Source organism: Oryctolagus cuniculus, chromosome 7 (assembly GCF_964237555.1).
Source record: "Oryctolagus cuniculus chromosome 7, mOryCun1.1, whole genome shotgun sequence".
Classification (NCBI taxonomy): Eukaryota; Metazoa; Chordata; class Mammalia; order Lagomorpha; family Leporidae; genus Oryctolagus; species Oryctolagus cuniculus.
This window is the reverse complement of record NC_091438.1, coordinates 41,883,258-41,901,538: the sequence shown is the minus strand read 5'-3', so window position 1 is coordinate 41,901,538 and position 18,281 is coordinate 41,883,258. Positions and strand designations below refer to the sequence as shown.

The 18,281-nt window shown below is 61.6% G+C and overlaps 2 protein-coding genes across 26 annotated transcripts in view; one reads left to right on the top strand and one right to left on the bottom strand.

The window, feature by feature from the left end:
- The first annotated feature begins 215 nt into the window (after nucleotides 1–215).
- Nucleotides 216–12,374, top strand: LRRC71 (leucine rich repeat containing 71). Of its 4 annotated transcripts, none has more exons than XM_051858527.2 (15): nucleotides 216–558; nucleotides 2,818–2,967; nucleotides 3,120–3,251; nucleotides 3,343–3,418; nucleotides 3,577–3,654; nucleotides 4,962–5,030; nucleotides 5,264–5,423; nucleotides 5,507–5,590; nucleotides 5,676–5,765; nucleotides 6,638–6,787; nucleotides 6,966–7,059; nucleotides 7,398–7,486; nucleotides 9,616–9,730; nucleotides 10,036–10,157; nucleotides 10,655–10,884. In XM_051858527.2, the coding sequence occupies exons 1-15, from the start codon at nucleotides 399–401 to the stop codon at nucleotides 10,745–10,747; spliced, it is 1,662 nt and encodes a 553-aa protein (XP_051714487.2). In that variant the 5' UTR covers nucleotides 216–398; the 3' UTR covers nucleotides 10,748–10,884. The 4 variants fall into 4 exon arrangements, with proteins under 4 accessions (XP_051714487.2, XP_051714488.2, XP_002715356.2 ...); XM_051858528.2 differs by lacking the exon at nucleotides 10,655–10,884 and adding an exon at nucleotides 10,354–10,609 and having other exon boundaries at nucleotides 10,036–10,091; XM_002715310.5 differs by having other exon boundaries at nucleotides 217–558; nucleotides 10,354–12,374.
- Nucleotides 12,289–18,281, bottom strand: part of ARHGEF11 (Rho guanine nucleotide exchange factor 11) — a 121,432-nt gene continuing 115,439 nt past the window's right edge. For 16 of the 22 annotated variants that reach the window (XM_017345779.3, XM_017345774.3, XM_070077506.1 and 13 more), the window contains 6 exons: nucleotides 17,392–17,610; nucleotides 16,746–17,105; nucleotides 15,433–15,528; nucleotides 14,316–14,563; nucleotides 13,908–14,097; nucleotides 12,289–13,417 (listed from right to left, as the gene is read on the bottom strand). In XM_017345779.3, coding sequence (XP_017201268.2) covers nucleotides 13,359–13,417; nucleotides 13,908–14,097; nucleotides 14,316–14,563; nucleotides 15,433–15,528; nucleotides 16,746–17,105; nucleotides 17,392–17,610 — 1,172 coding nt within the window. In that variant the 3' untranslated portion in view covers nucleotides 12,289–13,358. Of the gene's footprint in view, nucleotides 13,418–13,894; nucleotides 14,098–14,315; nucleotides 14,564–15,432; nucleotides 15,529–16,745; nucleotides 17,106–17,391; nucleotides 17,611–18,281 lie in introns of all 22 variants that reach the window. The other 6 variants (XM_017345773.3, XM_017345778.3, XM_051858520.2 and 3 more) reach the window with 3 other exon arrangements.

Here is an 18,281-nt window from a genome sequence, read left to right as displayed (position 1 = left end):
GCGATGCAAGATTACCGGGCGCCCGCTCCCTGCGCTCTGGTCCCGCCTGGGACCCGCCCTCTCCTCCCACCATGGCCTCACCCTCGGCCGCCCTGGCCGCTCTCCCTTCACTAGCAACCTCGCGCCGCCCTAGTCCCGCCTCCCAGGCTCCCTGTGGCGCCCCCTGTCGGCCTCTCGGTGCTATGCAGAGGCCCCTTCGCAGCCCCACCTCCTCGTGCGGTTGCCTTGGAGAGGGACGCGCGGGCATCACCGCCCACCGCCGCCGGCGCCGCGGCTCCGCCGAGAGGAGGCAGGACAGAAACGTCCAGACAAAGCCACCCCCGAGGGGAGCGCCCCGGAGTCCGTTTGTGCCTGCCCGCTCCCACGAGGGTCCCGGAGCGTCTGCGGAAGGCCCCAGCATGTCGAGCGAGCCGAGCGCGTCGGGGACCTCCCCCAGGGCCCAGCGACCCGGGGCCCAGAAGACGTCCGGTGCCGTGACCAAGAAAGGGGAGCGCGCGGTTAAGGAGAAACCGGCGGCCGCCCTGACGCCAGTGGGCGAGGAGGAGCCCAAAAACCCCGGTACGCGGGCGGCTGGTTTGGGGGGGGGTCGAGCCTCCGGGCTGCGGCTCCGCCTTCCCACCGCCACGCGTGGCTCGGTAGCCGGCTTGAGTTCCTGAATCTCCGCTGGGTAGATGTTGGACTTGAACTTGAGCTCTGGCTTGGGATGCTGACAGATAACAGCAAGGTCTGATCAGATTAAGAACACGAGGGAGGCAGCCAGGAGGTCGTAGATATTCGTTCGTTTATCCAACAATTACTCTCTGAACGCGGGCTGCTCCACCAGGAGTGGTTCAGAAGGGAGTGAGACAGAGGCAGTCCTGCCCTCGTGGGATTTGCATTCTCCGGGAAAGGAAACCACTAGAATTCCCTCAGCAGGGATAGGGCTGTGTTTCTTGCAAGTGCTAGAACCCCAGCCCAAACTGAGCACAAAGAGGCATTTTATGGGATGGTTGCTTGATGTAAACCTGCTAGTCAGAGAGGGACAGGAACTTCCCATCTCTGGACTCAAAGAAAAGCGACTTGGAAAATGGCTTTGGTGGTCCAGCCCTGGCCGGTGGCATCCGCCCATCGGTGCTGGTGCAGGGTGAAAGGTCACGGCGGCTAGAGAGAGTGTCTTCCAGAAGGCAAGGCAAGGCAAGACAAGTTAGAATCCCCTCTGGGTACGAACTCAGTGGCATTACACACATGCACATGCACACATCACCATGGCTGCCGTATGGAAACTGGAGTGGAAGAGGGGAGAGTGGAGGCAGACACTTGAGTTCTGCAGCTGTTTCTACAACCCAGGGGCAGCGGTAGGTGGGATAGGGCAGTGAGAGTGGCAATGGGTGGATGGGCTGGGTTCCTTGGAGAAGTACTTGGAGGTGGGAAAGAGGTTGTCGAAGGGCTGGATGGGTGGGGAGGGAGGGGGCATAGCAAGAAAGACCCCCAGGTTCAAGACTGCTCCCTGGGCGGGGCTGTTCGTGGAGATGGGAGAGCTTGAGGGAGGAGCAGCTAAGGGGGCACCTCCCAGGGCTGACAGGCGTCTGCAGTGGCAAAGTGGGGGTGTTCTGGCGTATCCCAGCCCTGAGAATGAGAGCCACCCCCTGGGGAGTGGGGCAGGGAGCGTGAGTGGACAAGAGAAGAGGGCTCAGGACCTAGGGCCGGAGGGAAGGGGCTGGCGGGGGCGCCTGAGCCCTGGGGTGGAGGGGTACGCGGAGGTCCAGGGACTCTAGTGGCTGCTGTGTGCGGTGGCAGGGGCACAGGTGGGGCTCACGTGGGTTAGGGCGTGATGGCCGCTATCGGAAAATGTATAGGCTTAGAGGACATCCCAGCCGATGGCAGCTAGTTCTGAAACTGCGCGGTCAGGTCGTGAGCCAGTTAGAAATGCAAATTCTCCCGTGGATTCGGGGCTCTGGAGAGGCGCCCGGGAAACTGAAGAGGCCGGCCAGGCCATTCTTAGGGCTGCGCAAGGCTGTCTGTCCTGAGACGGGAGGTGTGAGTGCACAGGCTCTCCCGGCGGAGGGAGACGCCTGGGCAGGCAGAGGGGAGCCAGCCTCCCTCCCTAGGATCTGCTTGGGCTACCACCCTGGGTACCCAGGCTGGATGGAGGAGGAAGGGGTCTCTCACCCACCCTTCTCCCCACAAACCCCCCTCTGTGCCCTGCACCCCGACACGGCCTGAGCACAGGTTTTTCCAATCCCATACACCCTGGGGCAGCCTCCCTCTGCTCAGCCCCAGGCGCTCCTGCCTCGGGGGGCCTGGGTGGTGTGGCGGAGGAGCTCCAGGCTGCTTGGCCCTTGGCGAGGACTGGCTCCCCTTCCCATCGCCAGAACCGCTTCTCCTTGGGATGCGCGTGGGGAGCCGAAAAGACCAGGGCGTGAGGCAGCAGGCTTGCACTGGTAGCAGAGAGGGGTTCGCTTCGGGCCCAGGCAGTCCCAACAGGAGGAGGGGGCGCGGGAGAAGGTGGGCTGGGGTATCTGTGGCGGGCGGAGGCTCAGGCAGGGAATGGACAGCAGGGGTGGAAATGGCCTTGGCCCGCGGCGCGGTGCAGGGGAGCCAGCTCGGTGCACACGGGACGTCCTTCACGGCCCTTCCCCCGAGCGTCCGCTTCCCTCCTCTGCTTCCTCTCGAGTGTTTCACACCGCATGGCACCCTTTCAAATGGTTGTGAAGACTCAGGTCTCTGCTGGGGCGCGTGGGAAGGCGGGTTGGCGCGGGCGTCGGCGGCGTCGCGGGGGTCTCTGCTGCCCCCTGGCGGCCGCCGCGGCCCTTTTTCACGCGGCCGCCCGCCCCGCAGAGGAGTACCAGTGCACCGGTGTGCTGGAGACCGACTTCGCCGAGCTGTGCACCCGCTCGGGCTACACGGACTTCCCCAAAGTCGTCACCCGGCCTCGCCCCCACCCGAACTTCGTCCCCTCCTCCTCCATGTCAGAAAAGGCCACGCTCGGTGAGTGGCCTGGCCGTCCGCTGCGCCACCCCTCAGGGGGGCTGCAGGGCGGGGACGCGGTGCGGGGGTGTGAGTGGCTTGCGGTCCCGCCTGGTCCACTGCAGCCCCCCCCGGCGCCCGGGCACCTGTGGGCAGGGGGCTCTGTCTCCTAGACGACCAGCGGCTGCTGTCGGCGTCCTGCAGCCTCACCAGCCTGGAGAGCAAGTACGTGTTCTTCCGGCCCACCATCCAGGTGGAGCTGGAGCAGGAGGACAGCAAGGCAGTGAAGGAAATCTACATCCGCGGTGAGCGGGGAGCGCGGCCCGGCCTGCCTGCCCCCTGCCCCCTCGCCCCGGCCTCGAGCGCCTTCCTCCCCTCCTCCTCTTCCCCGCGCAGGTTGGAAGGTGGAGGATCGGATTCTGGGCATCTTCTCCAAATGTCTGCCCTCCCTCAGCCAGCTGCAAGCCATCAAGTGAGGGCCGGGGGTGAGGGGTGGGGGGAGCATGCGCGGGAGGCTCCGGGCGGCTTGGGGGCCAGACCACGGGGGTCCTTGAAGGCCCTGGGCACGGTGGGGATGCGGGGTTTGCGGTAGCAGGTGACCAGCTCTGTCTGTTCCCCACATGGCCCCAGCTTGTGGAAGGTGGGGATGACGGACAGGACCCTGACCACTTTCATAGCCCTGCTGCCTCTCTGCTCGCCCACGCTCAGGTCAGCGGGGGGGGGGGGGGACGCAACGGGAGTAGGGGGGTGGCGGAGGGATCGTGTGCAGGGGAGTGGGCTGGGACACAGGTGGCCAGTGGCAGCTCCTGTGGGCCTGGGCTGGCGGAAGCAGGGCACAGTCGGTATCTGTTGGGTCAGGAGCTCCTGTCTGCACACACAGCACACAGAGCCCCACCTGTGGGGCCTCATGCCCTCTCCTCTCCATCAGACTCTCCCCTCTGGAGCCCCTCTCCCTGTCTCCTGGCTGCCTGGGGGCCCTGGTCCCGCACTAGGGGCTGGTAAGACAGTTCTTATCCTAGTCCAGCGAGGGAGGAAGAAGGACTTAGAGCAGTGTGGGCCTGAGGAGGAATGCGCCATTGGGGGGAGGGCAGGAAGCTGGGAGGGCTGCCTGGAGGAGGAGGAGGTGGAGCACTGAGCCATGAAGGAGGAGTAGGAACAGGCGAGGCAGGGAAGGAACAGCACGGTGTGAGGTTGCGGATGTAGTTGGCTGTGTAAAGAGCAAGGCTGGTCTGGCTGCTGGCCCCCCCGTGGGCCCCCGTGGTGCCCTCCTTATGTCGCAGAACGCGCCACTCGGTGCCACACACAGGCTGGCCGCCTGCCCCCTGTTCCTGCTCCCAGGGGGGTCCCGGGAAGCACACGTTTCACTGCAGCCAGGGAATGCCAGGAAGCGACGCTCTGAATTCATTACGGAAACACAAGGGGAACGTCAGCGGGCTAGTGTGGCCAGCGAGGCTGCCTGAAGGCTGAGCAGAAACCACAGTCCTGGGAGGAGTTTGCAGGACACGTCCAACCGCCGGGTCCGCCTTTGCAGTGACTTGGAACGTGCCCTCGGTCTCCTCAGTACTGCTGGAGAGGCCGCTGCCTTTTGGGAGGACGCGTAGCGGTTATCTCTTGCTGGGTGACGGTGACAAGTCACCTGCACGGGTAGCAGCCCGGACAGGAAGCGCTGTCTCATGGTGTCTGTGTGAGCCAGGCGTAGGCTGGCTGGGCCTCCAGGCAGTGAGTCACTAGGCTCGGTTCACACTCGGGGGGCTGGGAGGAGGGGAGTACACGAGGGCACGGATGCCTGCAGGTGGAGGTGACTGAGGGCTGCCCCAGAGGCCACCTCGGGTCACCACCTTTGGGCGCTGGCCCTCTCGCATGGCCGCCCATCTGGACTCCCAGTCAGGGGAGCGGTCACATGCAGCCCCTATACTGGAGGGTTATTCTTTGGTTCCTAGCTGCCCACCACACAGCCCCGCTTCCTTTTGGCCCCGGGGAGGGTGCTCACTGGCCTCCGTGGTCCCCCGCCTTAGGAAGGTGTCTCTGGAGGGGAACCCGCTGCCGGAGCAGTCCTACCACAAGCTCATGGGGCTGGACAGCACGTGAGACTCCTCTTCACCCCGCTTCTCTGCGCCTGTCCCGTTCCAAGCCCTCTGTAGTCCCGGTCATTCCCTCTGCGTTCCAGTGTCTCCCCAGGCACCCACAGTGGCTGCTCCCCCATACCCCCTCCACCCAGCCCCGGCCTCGTCCACGCCCCCACGTGTCCCAGGTCCTGCGAGGGTGCAGGGGTAGCCTGTGCTTCCAGTGAGCCCTGGCCGCCCTCTCGCTGGCCCAGGATCGCGCACTTGTCTCTGCGGAACAACAAGATCGACGACCACGGAGCGCACCTGCTGGCCCGGGCGCTGTCCACGCTACACAGCTGCAACCGGACTCTCGTCTCGCTCAACCTGGGCTTCAACCACATCGGCGACGAGGGCGTGGGCTACATCGCTGACGTGCGCGTGCATGACTGGGAGGGACCCCTGCAGGCAGGGGCGCCCCGAGGCCTGCTCACACGCCCACTCCGCCCACTCCACAGGGTCTCCGGCTGAACCGCTCCCTGCTTTGGCTGTCACTGGCGCACAACCGCATCCAGGACAAGGGCGCCCTGAAGCTGGCAGAGGTGCGTGTGCCGACGGGCCAGGGTCGGGGCGGGGTGTACCCTGTCTTCCCGGGCGGCAGATGGCGAGGTGCTAGCCTCATCCCAGGTCCTGCGCCCCTTCGAGCTGACACACACGGAGGTGGTGGAGCGCCGGCGCCTGCTCCTGGAGAAAGGGTCGCAGGAGCGCTCGCGATCGGTGAGGAGCTGCGCTGGGTTCCCGGGTCGGCCTCTTCTCTGGCACATAGTTTGCTAGGCCCCGCCTCCGTGGGCCCTAATCGTGGAACCCCTGCATGGGCGGTGGAGCATCTTGGTGAAGAGAAAGCACCCAAGATTTACACTTCCTGACCTTGAACTCTGGCTCACCCTCATACCAGCTGTGACCTTCAGCGTGTGACTTAACATCCCCGTGCCTCAGTTTCGCCATCTGTAAAATGGCTAAGCCGGCGCTGCGGCTCACTAGGCTAATCCTCCACCTTGCGGCGCCAGCACACCGGGTTCTAGTCCCGGTCAGGGCGCCGGATTCTGTCCCGGTTGCTCCTCTTCCAGGCCAGCTCTCTGCTGTGGCCCAGGAGTGCAGTGGAGGATGGCCCAGGTGCTTGGGTCCTGCACCCACATGGGAGACCAGGAGAAGTACCTGGCTCCTGCCATCGGATCAGCGCGGTGCGCCGGCCATTGGAGGGTGAACTAACGGCAAAGGAAGACCTTTCTCTCTGTCTCTCTCTCTTACTGTCCACTCTGCCTGTCAAAAAAAAAAAAAAAAAGGCTATAATCATGCTGGTAGGGTTGTTGAGAGGCTTAGATTAGTTAATTTATGGCACTTTGCTCAAAGTTAGCCACTGTTTTCTCCCTCAGTATGAATCTGAGCCCCTCACCGCCACCCCCCACCCCCTGGGGCTCATCCCCGCTCAGTCCCTCCACCCAGAGGAGTCATATACCAATTACGTTAGCATTTATCAGGGAAGGGGGAGCAGGGTGGAGCAGCCTGGCTGCCACCCGGGTAGGGGCTGCCCCTGGTCCCCCAAGCTGAGGCTCTGGCTCCTTCCTCCACCCCCTCCCGTTTGAGCACAGCCTTCCTCCTCCCGTCACGGGGACTCCAAAGCCGAAAGAGAGAAATCTCAGATGGCGGGGATCAGCAACATCGCGCTAGTGGACAGGCCGGAAAAGTCGCAGACAGGGAAAATCCCCAAGGGCCTGGGCAAGAAAAAGGAGAAGCCGGGGGTAGGTGTAGGTGCGCTGGACGGGCGGGAGCCGGCCTCGGTGGGGCAAGCCTGGGTGGAGGGAGGAAGGTGGGGGGGCGGTCCTACCCCTGGCTCCTTCCCACACCTGCCGCCCATCACCACCACCACCCCCACCCCGGGAGGGAGGGCTTTCCTCTCTGTCCTCATCTCCTCCACAGGAAGTGGTCAAGAAAGAGGAGAAGTCAGGGTCTGGGCAGTCGCCCACCCAGGGAACCCCCAAGAAGGAAGACGCTTCGAAGTCAAGCAAGGGGAGTAAGTGCCTGCAGCCCTCTGCCCACACCTTCCCCGTGGACTGGAAGCGGAGAGCTGGGCAGTGAGCCCGAGGCTGGCCGTGGCCTGCAGCGTCTCTTGCCATGGCCACACCCGGAGCTCGTTCCTTGTCACACCTGGCCCGGACATCCTGGCTGTCCTCAGGCAGGGAACGCACACATCTGGCAGGGGCCCCTCCAGCTGTTTCTGTTCCACCCAAGCCCAGGGCTGTCAGCCTCCGGGCAGGGCAGCCTCTCGCCTTGCCTAGCACTTGCTCCCTGGAGAGCCTGGGGCGGTGTCTGAGGCTTGCTCAGTGCATTTGGCTTCTCTGCCTGCCCCAGAGGTAACCATCCCCGATCAGAAGTCAAGCAAGGGAAAAGGCACGAAGACCGGGAGCAAGGAGAAACGCAGCATCCTCCTGGAGTCCGAGGTGAGTGCCCGGGGGAGTGCTGCTGACCCCTATCCGCTGCGATGCAGTCCCCAAGCCCTGTGCCGTGCCCGCAGTCACTCCCCTCCATGCCCGTGCCAGATTCCCCTGAGACTCCGCCTCCAGCCTGGTCTAGGCCCACTCTGGGGTGCCTGGAGCTCCGTGTGCTCCTCCCCATGGGGACCTGGGCAGGTGCCAGCACCCTTTCCTTGTCCAGTGCTAGCCCACGTGTCGGGCGTCTCCATGGAGGCTGCTGCCCCAGCGGCCCTCGGTTCTGCATCACCGCTGGCATCGCCTTCTTGGATCAGGGAACAAAGCACTGCGCTCCGCAGCTCCCCCAGCAGGCTCCTTCACCGACTCTCTCCTCTGCCCCTGGAGCCTCCCTTCCCCCTCTCAACTGGGACCAACTTGCTCCTTGCTCCGGGGTCTTCCCAGGCCGCCAGCTCCATAGCTCCCTGCCCTCCTCCTTCCCCCAGCCGCCTGGGAGTCTTTCTTTCCACCCTTCCTCCACATACCCTGGGGGCACGGAAGAGCCCCCTCACTTTTTCGGAGTCGTCTCTGGCATCCAAAACAAGATCGTGTGAAAAGCTTGGATGGAAGAAGGGGGTGTGGCTGCCTTTCAGCTTCTACTTCTATGTGTGCCCTTTTTTTATTTTTATTTTTTTTTTAACTTTTTTGAAAGGCAGAGTGGACAGTGAGAGAGACAGAAAGGTCTTCCTTTTCCATTGGTTCACCCTCCAATGGCCGCTGCGGCCGGTATGCTGCGGCTGGTGCACCACGCTGATCCGAAGCCAGGAGCCAGGTGCTTCTCCCGGTCTCCCATGCGGGTGCAGGACCCAAGCACTTGGGCCATCCTCCACTGCACTCCCGGGCCACAGCAGAGAGCTGGACTGGAAGAGGGGCAACCGGGACAGAATCTGGCGCCCTGACCGGGACTAGAACCCGGTGTGCCGGCGCCGCAGGCAGAGGATTAGCCTAGTGAGCCGCAGTGCCGGCCTGTGCCCTGTCTTGATGGGGCTGCCGTGCTCCTGGGCTATCATGATTCTTTTCACCCGGCCTGCAGTGTCATCTGTGCCCGTTCACTCCTCATTATGCAAGGCAGGAGGGAACCCAAGTGCACTTGTTGCACGTCTGCAGGGCCTTTGCACCTGCAACTCACTTTGTGGAGAACCCCACGCCCCTCATCTTCATCTGATGGTGGCCAGAAACCTTCCCATTTCTTAGAAAATTGATTTTTGTATTAGAGAGAGAGTGAGAGAGAGAGAATCTTCCATCTGCTGGTTCATTTCCCAGATGGCCATAATGGCTGGGACTGGGCCAGGCCAAAACCAAGAGCCAGGAGCTTCATCCAAGTCTCCCATGTGGGTGACAGAGCCCCAAGCACTTGAGCCACCCTCTGCTGCTGTTCCCAGGCCATTAGCAGGGAGCTGGACTAGAAGTGGAGCTGCCAAGACTTGAGCCAGTGCCCATATGGGCTGCTGGTATTGCAGGTGGTGGCTTTACCCACTATAGAAAGATTTATTTGAAAGGGAGAGTGAAAAGAGAGAGAGAGAGACTATCTTTTATCTGCTGGTTTACTCCCTAAATGGCCAGAGTAGCTGGGGTTGGGCCAGGCTGAAGCCAGAAGCCAGGAACTCCATCCAAGTCTCCCAAGTGGGTGCAGAGACCATGTACTTGGGCCATCCTCTGCTACTTTCTCAGGCTCATGAGCAGGGAGCTGGGCCAGAAGCAGAGCAGCCAGGACTTGAACCAGCACTCTGATAGGGGATGCCAGTGTCACAAGTGGTGGCTTAACCCACTGCCTCAGTTCACCAGCCCCAAACGGCTCACAGGAACTGCCTCCGGGAGACTGCTCCTGGCTCCCAGACCGGGCTGTTTTGTTCCTCTGTGCTCGCAGGGTACTGTGAACCTGCCTCTGTCTGGTGCTGTGCTGGCCCGCGTCGCTTTTTCACCCTGATCTCCCCCCGCCCCGCAATCTCCCTGCCAACAGGCACTCCTTGAGGGTACGGGCTTATGTCCCTGTGTCTCCAGCAGCCACACAAAGCTGGCATACAAATCACGTATAGTGAAGGGAAAAAGGAACGGCCCGGCCGGCCACCAGTTCACCCCCCGCTGTCGTGATTCTGCTGTAGCAGCTGGTTGCCGAAGCTACTGAGATGGTCAACCCTCTGCTGGAGCCCGTGGAGCACCGAGATGGCAAAGTTTTCATGCCTGGGAACAGGGTCCTCCTGCACCTCAACCTCCTCCGTATGTTCGCCAACCCCTGGACACTCCTGCCACCTGGGCTCCACCTGGCCACACGGGTGCCACCCCCCACTCCGTGCACGGAGTGTGCCTGAGTCTCCCCTGGCTGGGCATCCTATTGCCAGACAGAGGCTTGCCCGCATGGGACCTGCAGGGAGGGAGCCAACGGCAGGTTGAGTGCTGAGGGCAGAGACAGGTGGGAGAAGGGAAGTTACACAAGGAGGCGGCTGCTGAGGGTGGCGGGGAGGGTGCTGGGCGTGAGGGGGCCTGCTGGCGCGAGAGGCCGCCCCGTCTCTGCCTCCCACCAGGAAACCGCATCACCGAAGTGGGGCTGGAGGGCTTCCTGGCTGCAGTGCAGTACCAGGTACAGATCTCCAAGCCCAAGAGCTCCTCCAAGGGCCCGATGGGGCTGCTGTGGCTGTCCCTAGCGGTGAGTCCGGGGCACGCGCCTGTCGCTGAGGGCGGCTTGTCTCTCCTTGCCAGAGTTGTGGAGTTTCCCATTGCTTAACCAGTCTGCCCTTTGGCCATGCCTGCAGGGCCCCTGACAGCCTGCCCCGGGGTTGCTGCTTCCCACAGGCCCAGTCTCCCTCCTCCTTGCCAACTGTCAGGCTTCCTTTACCTTTCAGAAGAACTGCTTTGCCCCGCAGTGCCCCACGTATACCATGATCCAGGAGCTGATGCTGCCAAGGGACCCCATCAAGGCCAAGCTCAGGGAGGAGGAGGCCGCAGCTTTCCCCTCCTAGCCCCGCCCCTTCTCGCCTGAAACTGAGCCCCAAGCACTTCTCCGTGTGTGGGCTGAGCTCCCTGGGGGAGAGCCCAGCAGGAGAACTTACGCAGCCTATTGCTGTACTTCTCCTTTGCGGTTGTCTGAAAAACGTTGCTCCGGAACTACCTGGACCATTTGGCCTCAGTCTGTTCACCTTACAGGGCCAGCAGCGGCAGGAGAGCGACGGTCCGATGCACTTTATGGTTTCTGCGAGGCAACAGCTGGCCAGGGGCACTGCTTTTTCATTCATTTAAAAATCTATTTAGTTGTTTGAAGGGTGGAGTGACAGGAGATCTTCCACCCACTGCTTCATTCTCCAAGCCAGGCCAAAGCCAGGAGCCTAGAACTCCACCAGGGTCTACCACATGGGTGACAGGGGCCCAAGTACAATCTGCAGCTTTCCCACGTGCATTAGCAGGGCGCTGGCTTGGAAGCAGAGTAGTCGGGACTTGATCTAGCGCCCTGGGATGCAGGCATCCTGGGTGGTGGCTTAGTCAGCCACACCACCACACTGCCCCAGCGTATTGCTCCTTACCCTCTGCACGGTGTTTCCTAGAGGATGTGTGCTTTGCCAGTGTTTGCATTTAAGCCTTTGGCCTCAGAGGCTGAAGGGGAAGGTTTGGGACTGGGATTGCAACCTGATAGGCACAAGCCATGGGACCGAGTAGACAGAGGAGGTGGAGGAATCGAGCACAGGCCCCACCTGCTTTGCCTTGTCTTGCCCAGCCCAGGGGTCTCACTGGTTTTGAGGGAGGGGTGGGCTCAGCTGAAGAAAATGCACAGCGCCTTGGCAGGCCACCCTGCAGAGGGTGCTGCACATGTCAACATCCAGGCGGAGCTGGCAAAGCATTAAACACAAACGTCAGGACACAGCCTGCACGTGTCAGCAATGTGGAACCAGAGGCACCCAGATGGCGCGAGGGCCTGAGGAGCTGGCAGGGCAGGTGACCCTGCATCTTTGCCATTCAGTGCTGCCTCCACCGGTGCCCAGCGTGCACAGGCCTGGGGGCCACGAGCAGTCCACAGGCAGCGTCTTGTGAAGGTGCAGGCAGGAACGAGTGCACAATCCACTCAGCCTCCATGCCACTCGTTCAATGTCCGTGCCCACCCAGGGCGCGCCTGCCTTGCCCAGCGTGCTCTCGGCAGCTCAGGGGCTCTCCCAGGCCCTCGGTGGCTCTGGCCGCTGAGCTGCCCCAGGAAAAAGCCCTCATTTCTGTGAACTGCCAACCCTGGCACATAAAGAAGCTTGACGACGATGGCTCATCTTGGCTTCTCCAGCCCAAGGCCTCTAAGGCTTCGGTGACAGGACAGCCCTGTCCTTAGTCCCATACATTGTCACTAAGGATGCTGCTGTCAGTTCTGATGCCCAGTGAGACTGTTCGCTCACTGCGAGCTGCAGGAGTCAAGAGTATCCAGTACTTGGTGCTGAAAGAATCCAGCCCTTAATCTGGATGGCTCTGGTCGTGGTGACGCAGCTGCACCTGCAGGAGCGCAGAGGCGTGATGGCAGCGAGGATCTGGCCAGGCCTGAGACAACCCCCTCCTCAGTTTGCCTTTACAGAGAGCAGCTCACGAGGTCCCTGCCCCTGGGTCTGCTGCTGCCATGTGTGTGCTGGAATTAGCTCTGCAGCACATGCCTGAAACTTGGGCGCCCGCGTGGCGAGACCTCGGGTTTGGTACCAGGGGCGAGGGCTCCTCTGCCTGGCTCTGCTCAGTCCCAGCCAGTTTACAGTTTCGCAACTGCCACAGCACCCTACCCTAGCAGTCCCAGGAATCACACACACATCACCACAATGGAAGAATATTTAACTTTTCTTTAAAAAAAAAATCTTAACCATGAAAGGAAGAAAATAAAAGAGTATACATTATCTTAACAGCAAAACAGTCATTTCCATATCTATACTTTATATATTATATATATTTATATATATATATATGTATATATACACCTAGCACAGTGTGTATATTCATCAGAGGAGTGGAGCAGGCATGGCGATGGGGCCAGGGTGGCCGTGGCCCCTGGGGATGGTCCTGGGTGAACCCAGCGGCTCCAGGATTCAAATCCCCTACTCCCACCTCCTGGGGCCCAGTTTTCAGCTCCGTACCTGCTACTCTGGTTCTCTGTAAGGACCAGGTGGGGAAGGGTGGACACAGGTGGGGTGAGAGTCCCCACGGCCCCGTCTGGTGAGGACGAGAAGTCCTAGGGGGAGGGGCTCAGCACCAGTCTGTGGAGGTGGGCTCTGGCGCCAGGTGGAGCTGGATGCCGGGCGACCTCCCACCCGCGGGGCCAGGGGCAGTGACCCACTCCACCGCAGGTCCCGACCCCAGAGCTGGGCTGCTGACCAGGAGACACACGTGAATCCCCTCTTCCCTCGGCTATCCCTTTTGTAACTGCCTCAGCACTCCAGGAACAGAAACAAAAAAGGTCAAAGTTATGTACAATAGCAAAGATGCACATACAATACATACATATTTATAGGAACCAAAGTGACAAAGGGGAGGGCAGCACCCACCTCCACCCGGGGGCCTGTGGAGAGGGGGAGGAAGAAAGTGCATTTACACAGCAGCCTCCTCCTCTCCCGCACAGGCGCACACCTGTGCGTGTGTGTGGCGGGAGGGGCAGAGCGCTGGGCGGCCTTTCTGGTGCAGTCGGCATGCTTACTTAGGAGAGCCGAGACCTTGGAGGGCTGGCTGAAGGGGGGGCAAAGACACTGAAACTTGACTCAGATCTGAGCGACCAAGCGACATGCGGGTCTCCCCCGGCCTCGGCTGGATCCCAGTCTCCCCAGCTGCCCCCTCCACCCTCTGCCCCTGCCTCAGGCCAGTCCCTGAAGGAATGGGTTCGCGGAGGGTTTGGCGGTCTGGGTTACAGTCCTGGTGACGTGGCGGCATCTGCTGCACCGTATTCCAGGGCTGTGTCAGGGCCTGCGGGAGGATGACACGGTGAGGAACCCCGCCGGGGCCCGAGGGGACCCTCCCTGTGTGTTCTGTCCACAAGGTCCTTTCAAGCTCGTGAGAGCAGCTCCTTCGGTGGCACCTGGCTGTCTCCCAGGAAGCCTGCTTTTGTGGGGCCTGTGCTTTGTCCGTGCCCAGAGCCCCCAGGTCAGGCAGGGCTGTGCTCTGCCCTCCTGCGCCAGGTCCCAGAACTGCTCTGGCCTGCACACGCTGGCTCGGAACCACTTCATGAGAGCAGGGCTCAGAAGTGCCCGCAGGTGCCCCGGGGCTCGTGAGCTCTGTAGCACAAGGACAAGACGGCGTCAAGTCTCAGCTCCCACTTCTCAGGGCACTGCTGAGGTGCGGCTCTATAAAGAGCTGTTAGCCCCACTCGAGGGGAGCGAGAGCCACCGCATGGTGACACGTCCTGAGTGGGCAGCCCTTTCCCCTGGGAGGGACAAGGGGTACCTGCTGTGCTCACCATCCTCAGGGCAGGGCCCTAGCTCACGGCTGTTCCCGGAGTCCGGGTCCAGGGGCTCCTTGGCTGGAGGCGAGAGGGAGCTGTCTGTCCATCTGGCCGGCTCTGTGTGGAAACTGCCCACCGGCGTGGTGCCCCCTGATGACTCTCCCCCAAGCGACTTGAGCAGCTCCCTGTGGGCCAGCTCCATGTCCTGCAAGAGTCATAGGGAGGTGTGTGCCCGGTGTTCTTGTCACAAGGCCCTTAGGGGAGGGGGTCACAGCCTCTGACCGACGCATGTTGAGACAGGGCTATGGTTTCAGGGTGGCCGAGCAGGCTGGGGGATGCAGCGCGCCCACAGACACAGCCCTCCCTCCTGGGGAAGGGCCCCAGACGGAAGGCCTCCAGGGAGCTGAGCCCTGTGTCCCTCACCTTGAGCCTGTTGAGCTTGAGGGTGAGCTGCTCGATGGTCTGGAAGATCATGCCCACGTCCCTGAGGGCCAGGCTGGGGGCGGAGCGGCTGGGGCGTCTCGGGTCCTCACTGCCTCCCTGCAGCTGGGGCCGAGGCTCTGTCTGCCAGGCAGGGAGGCCATCAGGCTGGCAGGGGCTTGCAGGTGCCTCTGGAAGGTCGGTGCTTGAGTCCAGGGGTCCTGCTGGCATGCTGACGTAAAAACAGTTCCCTGTGCCCACGGCAAGAGGAAGTGGTTAGCAGGCGTGGACACAGCTGTCCAAGTCCATCTTCCCACCCCCTCAACTGATGGGCAGAACAGGGCCAGGGAAGCCCTCCCCAGTTGAACGTGGAGATGCTGGCTTTGTGCTGCCCATATCACCTAAAAGCCCTCCTCCTCCAGAGAGCCTCCTTGGATGGCCACTTTGCGAATGCAGGGCGGGATACTGACTGGTGGAAGTGAAGGGAGAAGTGGCAGGCGCAGTGCTTCACGCAGGGACACGGGGCTGGAGGGAAGGGTGGGGACGCTGGGCTGCTTCAGCCTCCGGAAGAGAAGCAGGCAGCAGCCTCTCACCTGCCTCACCTCAAGCTCTGCTGATGAACTTCAGCGCTACCTCCTGCCCCAACTGCCACCTGTGTCCCCCTCCTATGGACATACCATGACCCGTCAGAGGGGGGTCAGAGACAGCTGGGGAAGGACGTGGAGGGTCCTGACAGGGCAGTGAGCACCAAGGAACCCGGGAGGCCACAGAAGCCTACTCTACAGTGACATGCGTGGTGGTTGAGTTGGGGGTGGGAGCTCCGAGCGTCAGGCAAAGGACTTGGGGCCCTGGGCATAGGCCACGCTTTTTGCCCCACCTCACCTCACAATTCAACACAGGTGGCTTGACTTACTGCCTGGACAAGGGACCTGTACAGCTCCTGACGAGTGAAGACCTGATGTCACAGGGTCTAGTGCCCTGTCCTCAGGCCCACATCCTACTCCTCACCCATCCCCGGCGGCCCATGGAGTGTGGAGGGGTGTGTGTGACCGCAGGTCTGCCCCCACAGCGCCCTGCTCCAGCCCTGGCCTGGCTTGGGCTCCCAGGAGAGGTGTATTACCCGCAGCCTTTGTTCCGCCTTCTGCTTCAGGTGGCTCAGGCTCTGACTGGCCACTCTCTGGTAGCGCAGGGACACCCTTGCCGCCTGCCACCTCGGCTGCACCGACACCACCACCACCACCAGGGAGAGCAGAGTCCGAAAGATAGGGAAAGGGAAGGGCGAGAGAGGGAAGGGAGGGGGAAAGGAGAGAGGAGGGGGTGGGGGTGGGGAGGGGAGGAGGAACAAGGGAAGAACAAAGTGAACACAAGGCCACACGCGGTCACCTCCCAGGGAGCTCAGAGAGCTCTGCACCAGTTCACCAGAACAGAGAGAAGGAAGGTCAGGTCCCAGAAACCCAGCGGAGAGGGCAGACCTCGGGCAGGTGCAGGGAGAACACTACTGGAATGGGAGGTGGAGCAGAGCACTAGGGGAGGAGAGGAGACTCAGAGCCGCTAACGTGGACCCCATCCAGCCCTGAGCAGTGGCCCAGGCTTTGTTCCTCTGCCCTGCCACGTGCCTCTGGCAGCCTTTCCTTGTCGCCACCTTGCCTTTCCCGAGCCTGGCTGCCCTGGGCTCGCTGCTCTGGCCACATGAGCCTGTCCTCAGCCTCCTGGAGGGCGCCTCCATTACAGCGGTCTCCCGGCTGTCCATGACAGTCCCCTACCCTGGTGTGTGTCCACTCGGCCTCACCCCTCTGTCTCCTTGTCCTATAGCCCCTCCAGTCCCAGCAGCCATCTGGGTCCTCAGGGCTGCTATCTGGAGTGACCGGCTGCACGCGGCTGCACTGTCTTTCGGGGTTGAGCGCCTGAGCAGAGCCACATCCTGTTCTCAGGCCTGGAAGGTCCCAGGAAATCAACCAGAGCCCTCACTGGCACAGGAAATGTCCTCATTTATCAGAGAACAAAGGTCAGAGAGAATTCAAAGCTTTGTCTAAGGTCACAGATATGAGGGGAAAAAAGCTCTTGGAAAATGAAATTACAAGATAAGTTTATTTTGGTACAAAAAGCTTGCAATCCACCTACATATGGGGGCTTATCAAAAAGTTCATGTAAAATGCATATTATGAAAAAACCATGTGTGGACTCCACCATCTTTTGGCACCCAGATACCCGTATGTTTTAATACATGTTCCATGCGAGTACCTTAGAATTAGGTGTGGCCGGCCTTGGGCGCTGAACCTTGACTGACCGCAGGGCCCTCACACATCTGCACCTCCTCCCACACTGGGGGTGAGCTCTGCTCACACGGTCCCCAGCTCAAGATGGGGAGGGAAGACCCACCTCAACTCTTGTAAAACCAGGCCTCTGTCTCCCCAGGGGACGCGCCCACTTTACCTTTTCTCACAACTTTGTAATTTCCTGTGCCTTCTGTTCTCGAAGCCTCTTCAGCTGGATTCCTGTCCAGCTCGGGAGACTCCCAGATCCCAGAATTTCTGGTCCGTGGGGGCAGGTGCTCCAGAGAAGAGAGCGCCGTGTCCTGCTCTGGCTGGCCCCGCTCTGGCCCCGGGAGCTGGGTGCTGTCCCCTTCACCTGCAGCAGGAGCTCTCCCTGGGGAGCCTGGGTCCCAGGGGTGAGAGGTGATGCTGATGACAGAAGGCGTGGGTGTCAGGTCATCCTCGGGCTCCCTGGCAGTCTGTGTCTCTGGGGTGTGACCTGGCAGCAGGCTCCACAGGATCAGGTGCCGCAGGTTCTCCACTGCAAGGGGGAGCGGGAAGAGGGGGCTGGCTTCTCCTGCACAGGTCTGCTCGCCACGTCAGCAGGGGCAGAGCACGGCACGGGTGAGGCACTGCAGCTGCCCCCACTCCAAGTGGTCAACCTGCCTCCTCCCAGGGGAGGGCTGGAGGGCTCTGGCCACCTCGCTGGTGTCCTCAAGCACCAGCAGGGAGCGCCTTCGGCAGGTGGAGGGTGACGGCGTCTGCCAGTTCACCCTGGCCAAGCTACTGGGGACCAGGGGCTGATGGTGGCTCCTTGAGGCACTCACCGTCTTCCAGGGCTGAATCAGCGAGTCCTTCCATGAACAGAGGGCCTGGGAGGGCCAGGTGGATGGGGTCCCTCGTCCTGATGGTGCTGTTCTCTCCACCCAGGGGTGCAGGAGGGTCGGGCAGGGCACCCAGCTCCTCCTCTCCGTGGCCCCTCTGCTCTGGATCTTCCAGCAGCACTGGCTGCATCCCCTGGCCTCTCTGCGGGGGCCCAGGGCCTGCTGGGGATGAGAAAAGAGTATCAGGCAAGGAAGGGAGAGGGCACATATGGGAGGGAGGAGCCCGGCTTCTGATTCATTCTGCAAATGCTTACTGGGCATCCTGTGGCCAGGCACTGGCCCAGGACCTTTGTATACATCATTAAACAAAATGAAGACCTCTATCCTTGGGGGGCTTAAACTCTAGTGGAGGGACGCAGAGAAATAAAAAATGAGTAAACTGTGTTGCTTGTGAGAAGGTGGTAAGGCTATGGGAAATGGAGCAGGGGACGGGGACTGGTGGGGCTGGGGTGGTCAGAGAAGGCAGCGCTGCAAAGGGGACACTGGAGCAAAGCCTGGAAGGAGGTGTGGAGCCAGGAGGAAAAACAGGAGGCAACCAGAACAGAGACCTCTGCCAGGGGCCCATGACCCTGAGTTACTTCACATAAAAGTTCTCAATGAGAATTCTGTCTGAGGACCACCCTTCTACCTGACCCCAGTAACTATGCCTTAAACCTGAGCTCCCGGCTCCCCTCCTCGAGACGTTCCTGTTCTCAGAGTCTCTGCATCCTCCTCCCCCCTTCTGCCAGCAGCCCCAGCCTTGGCTGGCTCGCTGTTCTTTTCCTCCACTGCTAATCCTGTCATCCAGACAGGCAGGGCCAGGGGAGGGAGCGAGGGCACACTCACTTTCTGAA

Excerpts from the sequence above, each read along its gene's own strand:
- LRRC71 (XM_002715310.5), top strand. The coding sequence starts at position 399 with ATGTCGAGCGAGCCGAGCGCGTCGGGGACCTCCCCCAGGGCCCAGCGA. Across the intron at positions 3,655-4,961 it reads CTCTGCTCGCCCACGCTCAG|GAAGGTGTCTCTGGAGGGGA; the intron begins GTCAGCGGGGGG and ends CCCCCGCCTTAG. Across the intron at positions 7,060-7,397 it reads TTCGAAGTCAAGCAAGGGGA|AGGTAACCATCCCCGATCAG; the intron begins GTAAGTGCCTGC and ends TGCCTGCCCCAG.